This window comes from Cygnus olor, chromosome 2 (genome assembly GCF_009769625.2).
Source record: "Cygnus olor isolate bCygOlo1 chromosome 2, bCygOlo1.pri.v2, whole genome shotgun sequence".
NCBI classification, from domain to species: domain Eukaryota; kingdom Metazoa; phylum Chordata; class Aves; order Anseriformes; family Anatidae; genus Cygnus; species Cygnus olor.
The window spans coordinates 37,335,391-37,348,781 of record NC_049170.1 but is presented as its reverse complement, the minus strand read 5'-3'; the positions used below and the strand labels follow the sequence as shown (position 1 = coordinate 37,348,781).

At 42.8% G+C, this 13,391-nt stretch overlaps 1 protein-coding gene across 2 annotated transcripts in view; it reads left to right on the top strand.

The window, feature by feature from the left end:
- The first annotated feature begins 9,515 nt into the window (after positions 1-9,515).
- COLQ (collagen like tail subunit of asymmetric acetylcholinesterase) overlaps positions 9,516-13,391 on the top strand; it is a 41,683-nt gene continuing 37,807 nt past the window's right edge. For both annotated transcript variants that reach the window (XM_040549633.1, XM_040549632.1), the window contains exon 1: positions 9,516-10,666. In XM_040549633.1, coding sequence (XP_040405567.1) covers positions 10,273-10,666 — 394 coding nt within the window. In that variant the 5' untranslated portion in view covers positions 9,516-10,272. The remainder of the gene's footprint in view (positions 10,667-13,391) is intronic.

Below are 13,391 nucleotides of genomic sequence, written 5' to 3'. Positions count from 1 at the left end.
AAATGGAAAGTAATGAATCTGAAACTGTGGAGAGGTGATAACATAATTGATAACGTTACTTTGGATGCCACTGAGCTTTTGAGAAGCTCAGAAAAGAATTAGCACTGCATTTCTGATAGCTTTAAACTAGACTAATGCCATGATATAATAGAAACTCTCAGGTTGTAGTAATTAAGGGGTATTTTTAAGAAGAGCAAGCATAGTTTCTGTTTATAGAAAGCAAAAGGAAATTTTATCGATGAAAGTGAAATTCATGCTACTTTGTTTATATAGCTTGCCTGCTTTATACTATGTCTTACACCACGGAGTTGCATCTAAGGGGGGTGTTAGGCGGCTGAAACTATATGAAAGACAAACGTTTTTTCAGAGTTGAGACAGGAAGAAAGTATCTTTGAAGTGTCCCCATTTTATTAAAAGGAGCAAGAACTACAGATCTCATAGGTCTAGGGAGCACTGGCCCATATGGCTTTAGCTAATGTGAAATTTTTCTTCAAGGCCAGAGCACAGAATTAAAGGTACTGAATAGTCACAAGGCACCGAACTCAAGAGGAACAAAATACCAGGGCATCAGCTGAGGGAAGGTGCTGTGGAAGAGGTACTGAGTATAATGTACTTTGTTTAAATTGTGTTTAAATAAGGCACAGTTCTGAGTCTTTTTTTCAGGTAAATAAAAAATATTTGAAGTTTTGGTATACCTGTTATGGGTGACCTCTGTCAATCACTAGTTCAGTTCCCATGAAAGCTTTTCTTGCAGGGACCTGCTCAGGTTGGGAAACGCAGCAGTTCAGGCCAGCGGCAATTGTCCTGTACAGACAGCAGACACAGGCATGCACAAAAGGGGCCTGTCACAAACCCACAACCAACAAGCGGTGTAAGAAAAGCATTACAGAGGTTTCTAAAGCCTACCAGCTAATCTAACTGTGCAACCACAGTCAAAACAATTAGCAGCCAGAACAAAAACAAAATTGCCAGGTAATTGGAAATGAAGAACAAGAAGTAAAGTTTGTTACTATCTCAGCACCTCACAAGGTAGTCTGATGTGTTGAGTATGTGTTCCTGCAGTCTCATGGTATGCTCATCTTGCTAACTCATTTAGTTTGCAGTAATTACTAACTTTTTAATTGTTTCACTTTTAGTCTGATAGTGAGTTCTGTAGGCTGTCCATCCCGTGAACATTTTGGCATGTAATGAATGCTTGCCATCAACTGTTACGGCCCTACAGCATATACCCATCTTGATGAGGAATCAGATGTATGCTTGGTCTGGCCAGATTTTGTTTTTAAACACCAGTGCAAAATCACAAATACACCTGAAACAAGCTGCAATGAAGCTTCAGGCCTGCCACTCTACCCAGGCAGGAAATGCACGCACCGGCAGTAAGCTGTAGGGAGACTCCTGTTACTAAACGTGACTTAATTCTGCCCTGGCCACATCCTGGCTTTGTAAGTTGGACTGAAGATCCACATTGCAGCTTTTTATGCTATTTAAAGACTTTGGTTGCTGTGCTTAGTGTAGAGAAGTGTGCTCGTCACTCTGCTACTTAGTGATGTTCTGAGATCAGACCAGATATCAGAGCTGATCATCGTAACAACGTAGAGGCAATGTAACTTCTGATTTATTTACTTATAACTGGATACCGTAATGAGCAAGAAACAGCTATTCTGAAGGGGACATTTGCTGTTTCTTTTGGTGATTTGATTGAAACCAGATGGACAAGGTTTAAAGAGGCCCTCAGTAAAGCAGACCCTTTGAGCTAATTATGGCACACGCTAATATAAATGAAAATGATTTCAGTGTCTGTTCTTTCCAGGAATCTCTAGGCTGCCTGAAATAGTGCAGAAATAAGTAAGAGAAATTAATAGAATGACAATTTGCTTGCTTCAGTTAATACTCCGTAGAATTTTTGTTTTTTATCGGTGTTTTCAAGGCAGAGAGAAAACATAAGGAAACACCACAAAATATGTAGCATAGAATAGTTTACTTCAGACTTCTTTGACTTGTCAGCTCCAGCAGTCTGAGTAATTGTGTAATATCCTGGGTAAAATTCTAAGTTGGATGCAATGAAGGGATGCTTTTAAGACAGAGTTTGAGTTGCTGTGTTTTGGAGTTGACAGAATGCATTAGCTGTCAATCTAGGGTTGTATAAATTGCCATGGACATACGAAAGTCAGCAACTTAGAACATATTTGCACAGAGCTGATGGGAGATTTTGCCTGTAGTCTCTAGTGTTGGTAATACTACCAAATGAGAAAATAGTGGAAGACCCACATTAAGCCTTTTTACACCCAAAATGTATACAGCAACATCGATTTGTGTACCTTGCAGCCGCAGTGACAACATGCCCTCAGGCACGCGTCCAAGCTAGAGCTCCGCGGTGTCTGGATAAAAGTCTCTCTCTAATGAAATCAACACATTAGAAGTATAAGAAAAAAAAAAGTTGGCACTCTTAAAGAGTGCTTGAAGAACTTGTCATCTGTATCCTTGATGCTGTCATTAAGATAATGTGCACGTATGGCGTTTTGTAGACCTTGGCCCTGGGAGGGGCTGATATCAATACCCGCGGACGTGAAGGCACGCCTCGAGTTGCAGGCAGTGCATCCTTGTCACTGCGAGGTGACACGGCGGGGGGCTGGGTGTGAACGCCTTGTTAGACGGGCCACAAACCTGCTCACTGCAAAGACTGGGATAACATTCAAGTGCTCAGAAAAGAAGTAGAAATTCTGTTGGGAAAAATGAACATTTCAGCCCTACAAGGTGTTTTATACCACCACAGATAGGTAGCTCACCCTCAGCCTCATTCTAGGTAGTTGAAAGCAGTGAGACCTTGATTACTGAGCTTAGAGTTAGAGCTGACTTTATTCAGTTTTCATCCTTGTGTGCCAAGTTGCCACTTGGCAAGGATGTCTTTAATACAAATGAGTGAACCTTCAAAAGTAGGACTTCAAAATGGAAATGCTAGCGCAGCCTTAATTATAGTTCCCTAATTCTGCAAAGGGAGCTTGGAAAATGCATTTGTCTGGTCTAATTAGGCTCAGCTGCATCTTGTATTTAGAAGACGACAACTCTGGTGTACCAGAATGACTGGGCAAAGTGCAGTGCCCAACCATCTTGCGTGCTGCCACTGTAAGAGTACTGCCCGGGCTTCAAAATTTAAACCACTGTAAAAAGGCAAAGCCTCTCTACCTGACCAAGCAGCCTTTGAAATCAGCCATCACCTTACAGAAACGCAGCAGATTTAAAGTGGGGGCGTGCGCTGCCTGACAAGTGCGGTTTCAGAGAAGTCTCGTTTATTCTGCATAGGAATTCTGCTTGCCATAGTGTCATGGTCAGCACTTGAGGCCACCCGTTCGCTTTTTATCTTTTAAAAAAAATAAAAAGCCAAGCATATTGGGAAACATGCTTCTAATTCTTTCTAGGGTTCTACTGAGATCTGTTTCTTTATAACTGCTCAGTTTTACAATGTTAGTTCTTTGGTCAAGCCTTTCAATAAACCGGTGAGTTTTATTCTCTACTACTGAGTAGAGCCCCAAGTATGCTCACCAGCTCTACTGCTGGTTTGGCATTCTGCAAGGCACAGGATCCCTCAGTGTTTAGTGTCCAGAGGAATCTGTGAGAGGAGAGGAACATCACACATCAGGAAATTAGGCATCAGTATTTTAAAGACAAGGTACCTTTAATATTTTTTTTCAGGCCCTGATTTGGGAAGGCACCCAGGCACATGCTTGATTTCAGGAGCAGCTTCATTGACTTCTGAGGTTCCATTCGTGATCAAGTCTTTTCGTGAATCGGGGTGCTCTGGCCACTCAGCTAGCAGGGATCCTCTGCAGAAAGCTGCAGTGCCAATGTTAGGGGGCATTTTCCAAGGTGTATGCCCTGGTGTTCAGCTCTGTTTCCTTACATCTTAATGAGACAACAGGCAGTAGTGCAGTACAGATAGCAGGTGCTGCATTGCCAGCCTCCACGTAGCACTTGGAGATGGAGAGTCTGGAGACCAGAGTGACTGCTAAAGCAAGAATATTCACAGAGGAAAAAAGAAAATTGTGCTTTGTGGTGTTTAATTGATTGGGCTTCTTGGCAGGCTGGATGATAAATCACTCAAGGAGGAGTCATGAGAGCCAATTACTGCCAGATCCTCTTCTGTTCTATGCCTCCAGCAGCACTGCAGTGATACAAGTGCAGGCAGCAACTCCTGCAGACCTTCACTAATAGAAGTAAAAAACAGCAAATAGACAACCCAAATTAAAGTAAGATGAAAGAATTACCCTGAGAACTATTTCCATTTCCTCTAGATGCATATGTGATGAGTGCATCGCATCTAAGAAGCATCGAGTATTGCGTTTGTCCTGCATGGTGGTCTGCTCCTGTGCAGCAGCTGAAGCACAAAGAGATCACACTGGACATGCTATATAGGCACCCAATAACCATCTAGTAGCTGCCGTTCTGCATCTCCATGGGATTCCTGACTGTATGTTCTTTTACAGCAAACACTTGCATTGTAGATATGCACAGGCTTTCTGCAAAAATGAAAACTGCTTTATGTATGTACACATTTCTGCCTCGAGCAGCCCCGCTGTTGTACAGAATTTTATACAACCCCACAGCAAATGCTAAATGATTTGCAATTTGAAAAACAAGGTCTAAAAGTGAGATGAAACAACAGGAAAGGGGAAGAAGAGCAATGTTATAAAGGTCAGCAGCTGAATTATTGTTTTGAAGTTGTTTTTTGTTCTGCCTTCCAACATTAGAAGGCCACAGTGTTGTTCTTCTGATAGCTTTGATGGAAGTCACTTGGCATTATCCCATAATGTTTAATCATGTTCATAACTCTTCTATGCTGTAGCTTGTTCTGTTATCAATCAATGGGAGGAAAAAACCAGCATGCATGGGAATCAATCATGGGAAAAAAAAAAGTGAAAGATCGAGCCTCTGAAACAGGTCTAAAGGTACAAAGTTAGAGTTTGGATCTGAAAACTCTAAAAATGGGGTAAGAGTTGGGCTGTTCTGCACACAAATAATCTCTGAAAGGTGTAAAATAAGTGAAATTTTCTAACCAGTTTTGTATCTATCTCTGCAAGTGGAGATATATGGAGAAGTGGAGGACAGAAGGCCACCGCTTGCTGTGCGATGTATAAAACATCTACTAAGTGATGAATTTGCCAAAAGGGTTGCTATTGGAAGTCGCTAGGCATCAATGTGCTGCCCTTAGGATGTGCTCATCCATCTGAAGACTTACTAGCACCGGCTTGCATTTAGCCGGCCAGCTGCACAGTGACCTGGCACCCGCTGGGTGACCAGCACGAGTGGAGCTGTGAAGTCAGAACTTTCCCACATGGCTGAATTTACTTCATCGCTCAGTCTGTGGGTCTGGTCCTATATGGGCTTCAGAATTAAATAAATCTAAACTCATCAGCAAGGAAATGATGAAGCCATTCTTTGTTTTTCAGCATTTACTGTTTTTTTTTCCACTTCAGCAGTTGCCTCTGTTCTTGTAGATAATAACGTCTTCCAAAGTGATGTTAGCTATGTTGTCCAAGTACTAAATCTAAATGTTAGGCTTGAATGATGCAAGTGTGTGAACTTGACCAGATATTTTTATTGTGAAAACCAATCATTGCTAAATAACTAACAAATTTTGCAAGGAAGACATAATTATAAAAGATCTTCTCCATCTCCCACACTAATTGAATGAGCAGAATTCTTCTGTACTACTTTGCAGACAGCGTCTGTTATTGAATTACTGCATTAACACTGGGTTGCTGTTTTACCTTTGGCCCACTCAGCAGAAGAGCATTCAGCCTTTTGAACTAGAAAATCTCAATTATCTTTAGCCTTTTAATTAGAACTGTGTTCATAGAGGACCCTGAGATTGATGATATTTTATTTGAACTACATTCATTTTCCTTTGGATTGTTGATGAAGGATCTGCCAACAGAAAATGGATAGGACTGAGAAAAAAGCATTCTTTTTAACAAGTATTCATTAATTCTTGCATAGGAAAGATAGGTCCATAAATTCTATCTGTATGGTAGGAATGATCAGCAGATTCTTCCATCCACTTCAAAGAGGTCATCTCTCTGCTGAAAAGATCAGGTAACAGCAGGTAAACTCTTAAACTGTTCAGGCTTTTTTTTTTTTCCCCCCAGTGTGTAACTGCTAGTTGGCTTTTGATATTTTATTAGCTGTTACGGTATCTACTCACACTAGGATTTTTAAAACTGTCATTGATTGCCAGTAATAAAACTGTGGTATTCTTTATTTTTGAGTGTTAGATGTCAGGTGACATTTTGGTTTCTGGGGTTCACATTGTAGAAAGATTTTTAAAGTCAAGTCCTTCAGACTTTGTTCTCACTTTAGGTCATGGTGGTATCTTATGAGACTTGGAAACTGCAGATTGTCAGTACTTTGCTGTGTTTCTTTCTTAAGCTATTGGCATCCGAAATAAACCTCTGAAACCATTGTATTTCCATTCAATAAGTAGCACTGTTGGTATTAGAGTAGCAATTCTAGGTGAGACACAAGTAAGAATCACGCAGTATGCACTTCCTTTGTTTTTAGCAGCTGCATAATTTCAGAGCAAAATTTAAAAAAAAAAAAATTATTCCCAAATTTTTATAGGTTCTTGGTGGTTGCAGAACTAAGACATTTTAATGTGGATTTTCACTACATCACCCATAGGAGCTGCAGTGAATATAGAAGGAAGAAAATAATCCAGGTTTGTTATTAATTACTATTTGCATGATAGGGACAAGGACTTATGTTCTCAGAGCATTGGCCTTAACTATCTGATGCAGCTCTCTCTGAAGGGAGCAGAAGCTTTCCATTGACTTTGTGGGCCCATGGGAATAGCTGGAGAAACGAACCGCTTGGCTGAGCAAGTTCACAGCTGATCGATAGCTCAGGGGACTGGAAAGCACGTCTGTCGAGTTTCTCACACCATGTAAGACGCACTCTGCTACGTGACACTTCCCCTCCTCGGGATCATCTCTATCACGTGAGCCAATGCCACAGAGGTCAGGGACAAGCCCTGCAGCCAGGTGTGCATCCTTGTCATCTGGCATGGAGCACCACTTAGCACCGAGTGTCAGTCGTGTACACGGTCCCTTGACTAAGTCAAAAGCAAAAAGCCCACAGCTATTGTCCATTTTATTTCCAAGGGACTTCATTCCTCTCCCACTGAAACCATCAGCAACCTTGCCAGCAGTTTGAGCTAGTAAGGCCAATGTCTTAAAAGTAGAGCAAACAAAAGCCAGTGCCTGCATGGCCTGCCTTGCTGACTTGTAATGAGAGCACTCCTGTTGACCTGAATGTGGTTCCACTGAAAACTAACAATGTGATGAACTACAGCTCCGTCATGACGAAGAGCTCTGTTAAATATAAATCTGAACATCTCCTTTGAAGCTTTTGTGTGGAATATGCTGTGTTTTCCTCAGCACAGTGTGTGCCTACAGAGCTTTCCTTTGCATTGCCTGAGAGCCATTTCAAGTCAAGCAGGCTCAGACTTTGGAGTGGTGGGGATGTTAAGTCAAAAGAGAGGCGAAGGTTGACAAAACAATCATGTTTAATCAGGGTTTTCCACAGGGAAAAAAAAAATATAAGTGTGGACCAAAAGTTTCTACTGAAAAATTGACTGCAAAGTGTATTGGGTTTACATGGAAAGGTTTTGGTAGTAGGGGAGCTACAGGGGTGGCTTCTGTGAGCAGAGCCCAGCAGCTGCCCCATGTCAGATCAGAGCCAGCTACAGCCAGCTCCAAAAGGGACCTGCTGCTGGCCAGAGCTGAGCCATGAGCAACGCTGGGTGGGCCTCTGGGAGAGCAGATAATGGAAAGGGAAAAACTGCTGCACAACAGCAGCTGGGAGAGAGGAGTGAGAAGCAGCCCTGCAGCCCCCAAGGTCAGTGCAAAAGGGGGGCAGGAGGTGCTCCGGGCACGCAGCAGCAGTTTCCCTGCGGCCTGTGGAGAGGCCCCTGGTGGAGCAGGCTGTCCCCCTGCAGCCCATGGGTCCCACACGGAGCAGATCTCCACGCTGCAGCCCGTGGAGGAGCCCCCGGCAGAGCAGGTGGATGTGGCCTGGAGGAGGCTGCGGCCCATGGAGAGCCCCCGCAGGAGCAGGCCCCGGGCCGGAGCTGCAGCCCGTGGAGAGGAGCCCACGCAGGAGCAGGGGGGCTGGGGGGAGCAGCCGCCCGTGGGGGACCCGTGCTGGAGCAGTTTGCTCCTGGGGGATGGACCCCGTGGTACGGAGACATGTGGGAGCAGTTCTTGGAGAGCTGCTGCCTGTGGGCAGCCCCTGCAAGATCAGATCTGGAAGGATGGCATCCCGTGGGAGGGACCCCACGCGGAGCAGGGGCAGAGAGTGGCCATGAAGGAGCAGCAGAGACGAAGTGTTGGGGACTGACCACAGGCCCCATTTCCCATTCCCTTGCACCGCTCAGGGGGAGGAGGTGGAAAACAGTGGATGGAGGAAAGGTGGTTTTAGTTTGTTTTTAGTTTCTCACTGCGCTAATCTGTTAGGGAATAAAATATATTAATTTCCCTATGCTGAATCTGTTTTGCCCGTGATGATAATTGTTGAGCCATCTCCCTATCCTTATCCCAACCCTTGAGCCTTTTTCATTGTATTTTCTCATCCTTTTGCTTTGAGGAGGGAGAGTGAGAGAACAGTTGCGGTAGAGTTCAGCAGGGTAAAACTACCACACAAAGCTAACTATATTTCCTAGGAACCTAGAAGCAGCCCTGGCTTTCTGTATCCTTTCTGGCCACCTCCAGTAAAGCACTTGCCCTTGCAAGGAAGAGATATGTTCCTTGTTCCTACCTCATTTTTAGCGGTTACAAGGATGGATGTGGTTTGTGATAGAATTCCTTGCATTATTCTTCAAGTAAGTTGTTATTACCTGATCTTGCATTTCTGTTGTAGTCTGGAGAAACAAGAATTCAAGTTGAAACAGGGTGGTAGAGGTGGGGAAAAATATGGGTCCTACAGTATGATCTTGGTTCTTTGCAGTATTATAGGATTCATTAGTTTCTTTTTCAAACAGAATGTATTTTGTACTGCAAACTTTTACCAAGTTTTCAATTGCTACAAGAGTATAGGAGGATTTCAGGAGGATTTGAAATTATTTGGCCATTGCTTTCACTAAGTATTGGTCAAACATTTTCAGAGGTGAATCTTTTGATAAAATCATGACATTTTAACTTCTGAGGATGTTTTTCCAGTGTTCATGCAGGCTTCTAGGGTAGGGATTGTCCGCTGCTTATCCTTATAATCAGGCAACTGGATATTTTTCTTGTATACTTAGGGCTTGTCATGATAAACTTTGTAGGGACTACTAAAAGCCAAGACAGTTTAAATAGAATTGTGCAGATGCATCACTTTGCCCTTTAGTAGTGTGCAGTAAGAGTTATCACCCAAGGGGACACATCACTGTCCCTGTCAGTGAGTAATTTTTCTCAAGTGAAAACAAAAAATCAATTCTGTAATTAATCCAAAAGATTCCCCTGTTTATCTCGGGAGACAAATAAGCAGTGGGCAATGAACATCTCCATCTGGGAGGGCGGGAGTAATGATGGTTTTCACACCAATGAGTACCTCTGCTTTTAATGGAAACAGCTGTCAGATCCCAAGCAGAAAGGGAACGTATGAAGGACCCTTCTCATGACAGAAACTTATTGCCGGTTGGAACAAAGCACAGAAACGCCAAGCTTTTGTACAGGTAACAAAGGCACACACTGCTTTTCAGAAACGAGAGGTTTGTTTTCCTCCCACGGCTCTGTGTGGTGCGTCGGCTGCCACCATCCCCAGAGCCGATTGCGTTTCAGTCACCTCATAATGGCACACTTATTGTTTCTTCTACCTGTTGCACCCTGTCACTAAACTCTTTGCAGTCACACAGCATCTGATCAACTACTAGTGATGCTTTCATTTTCTCTTAAATGCTAAATAATGATCTCTGGTCAGTGGCTGTGGAGCCTCAGTGGCATCCCTCAGCCGAAGATGCACGGTGTAAGTGAATGCAAAGCACCCCCAGTTATAAACAGATGTTAGGTCACTGCTCATCTCTCTCATTAAGGCAATTAGTGACCTGTAGAAGATGATCAATCAGGGATTTTATTCATCTCGACATTGGTGTCTGGTTGCCTGCACTGAAGGATGCTGTTTATAGTCCAGTTTCTAATCTCTTCCTTTCCTGCTCATTATTATTATCAACCAAAGTGCCTTTTTGCTTCTGTTACCAAAACAGAATCCCCCCCGCCACCGTTTTAGCAGCTAACATCCACAATGGGGGCAACTGATCCAGCACAGGAGTTAAATATAACCGTGCCTAGTGTAAGGAGAAGATTTAATGGGAAATGGTTGGCATTCTTTCTTCCTAAAGGCACGGCGAGAGAGCGAGAGCGGTCGAGAGCCGTACACACACACACAGACACACAGACACACACGCATCCCGCAGCGAGCGAGGAAAGAGGAAGCGAGCAGGCAAGACAGACAGAGAGGCAGAGTAGAGAGCGAGCAAGCCCCAAAGCAGAGCTGCGCCTCCAGGCTGCAGTTGCCCAGGGCGCAGGCAGCATGTTTGCCCTCAGCCTTGTTGCCTGGGGATTTTACCTTCAGCTTGTCTTCTGCTTTGCTTTCTCTCAGACTTCGTACGTTGACAATGCCTTCTCAGTTTCCTCAGGTAAATCGCTTTAAGTCTTGTTACTTTACCTTGTCTGGACCTCTCCTCTGCACGCTGGTTCTTGCACTTTTCCAGTGACTGGGAGCACAGAGGAAGAAATACTTCACTTTGCAGATCTGGGTGAAGGAATTTTGCATTGCAGAGCTGCTCTGCCACAGGCTGGGACATTTTCGTTGCTTCATGGCTTTTGCTTTTTGTTTTATTATTTCTCGTTTTTAAACCCCTCCCTTCCCATCCCTGTGAGAAATAATAGACAAGAGCCTCAGCTGTACTAAAATGCTGTTGGGTTTTTTTTTGTTCGTTTGTTTTTGTTTTTTCCATTGGCTTGGTGTTGTGCTAATTCATGCCACTGGAGGATCTGGCCCAATTAGTATATTACTTGCATGTCTGCATGTTTCTTTCTATTTTGGATGAGCTTAGGTAGATTACAGCAAGGGAAAGAAAATGAATCTCAATGTATATCTGCTTCTATAAATAAAGCCCTGACCTCAATGAGTGCTGCTGGAGCCCGACTGGATGTTAGCAGAATAAACATCATCTGGCTCTGGCTATGACACTAACAAATACTCAGATGACTTACATAGCAAACAAGAGTCCACTGCATGGAAAATCCCTGCTAGGCAAAGGCAAAACAAATTAGTTGTCAGCTGAGCCAGGGCACTGGAAATCCCACTTAATAGGTTTTAGTTTGGTCAGCAAGACTCTCCTTTACCCATGTTCTGTGCAAAGGAAGGGGAAAGTTGACAAGAAGTCTGACTCCATCTTCTCTTGGAGGAATTTTCACTATTTTATGGCAAATTACTTCTAACCAAAAGATGCTTCTAACTAAAATCCTGGATTCCTTCAGTGTCAAATTTTGGACGGTTCAGATGAGATTTGTAGGTTGAGGTCAGCTCTGCCTTCAGGTCCTCCCTGTGTTTCTGACATCAAGACAGTGTCCTAAAGGGTGCACATTTTAAGACTACATCAGATCAGCCTTAGACATGGAATTAAAGTCTTTTCTCTCTCTCTCATGTCTCTTGTGTGACCACAGAGCCAGATGGTTCACATTTGAGGCATTTAAGAGAGAACAGCAATCAGAAGGGTAGCCTGTGCAAGACGATGGATTCCTGGACTCAATAACAGTCAGTATGAATGATTTCACCTATGTTTTGTTTTTTTTTAATCTTTTGAAATGTGCAGAGCTAACACACTGTATGTCACCTGCAGTGGTTTGAACAGTCCATTCATTTAAGAATATTCTTAATCAAATAATAAGATTCTGAGGTCCAAAGAGTAGTGCAGATACCCTTTGTGGAAAAACCCTATAACATTTAATAAAGCAGCCATTAGAGTTCTGCAGTCATTTCAGATAGCTTTTAAGATAACATCTAAAGAATCCTAATGGTAGAAGAAATACATCCTTTGGAAAACAATTTAATCCATTCTTTTGAACCTCTGGGAACTAATACATGTTTTTCTGCTAAGTTATTTGGGATGCTAAAAAGCATTTCCATTTGTTATCATTTCTGTTCAGTTGGGTGTCCTTTTTCCATGAGGTTGATATTAGTTTTTGCTGAGGTACAGAACATCAAAATTTATTTTCTCTGATATGTTCCTGATTGCCTTGCAATAGTACGTAAGTTATTAAACCTCAGAAATTGTTTTGAAGATGTTTACACTGCCTTGAAACTAGTAGATTCATGCCAGACCAACCCTAAGTTCACTTTTCCATGGCTTACATGGACAGGCCTAAGCAGTGATTTTTCTCCTGTGGAGCACACTTGTGTGTCTAGAGAAGACATTTAAATTGCTATCATCTTTAAAAAATAATGGTTCAGGAAATAATCCCTTCTTCCTCCATAGAAGATTTTTCCGCCTAAATGCCGTGTTGTACAACAGCAGTCTATGCCTTCAGCCCTTGATGCTGGCTGTGGCCAGGCTCTGCTCTTTGCAGCAGACCAGCTCCCACGGCACAGCCTCCAGGTCTGCCGGGGCAGAGGCTACAGCTGGCCCCCTCCCTGTCCTCCCGTGTCCCCATCTGTTTTGTCTGTGGGCTTAAGGCTCTATCACGAACGTGTTGCAAATTTCTACTTGCTAATACGTGTCAGAATAATATCTAGTGTATAATTCAATTGTCATGCCACAGGGCTGGACAATGAGCCGTATTTTGGTGAACTGTTACATACCTGAGTGCCAATTATTGCTTGCTAATCGGGGCAAGGAATTCTCTATTTGGTATGAAAAATCATGCAATGAAAAAGAAAACTCCTTTAGTGCTTTGATTGCACCAGCAGTTGATGAAACACCTCCTAAGAAAAAAGCAAAAAGTTCTCTGTTTTCCAGTAGAAATCTCACAGTGTGTGCAGAAGGTGAATTAATTCCACTTAAATTCTGTTATTTTAATGGTTTCTCAAATTTTCTGTGACTGTCAGCTGAGTTAATTCTTTGTATCTGGCACCAGGATGTAATTTCACATTTAAAGAATGAATTTTGGCATTGTACTTGCAAACTCTGAAAGTAGTCACATTTAACACTCAGTGACCACTTGTCTTTCCTACAATTGGAAGAACACATATAGCTATTTTTCAGAGGTGCCTGAAAACCTCTGCACTAAAAGTACTTTCATTTCTATTCTCAGAGATCTTTCTATAGCAATAGGTCACAGATAAAAATGTTCACAGGTCACAAGGCCGTAACTATAAAATAGAGATAAACAACTCATGGGGGGGAAAAGTTTGTAGGA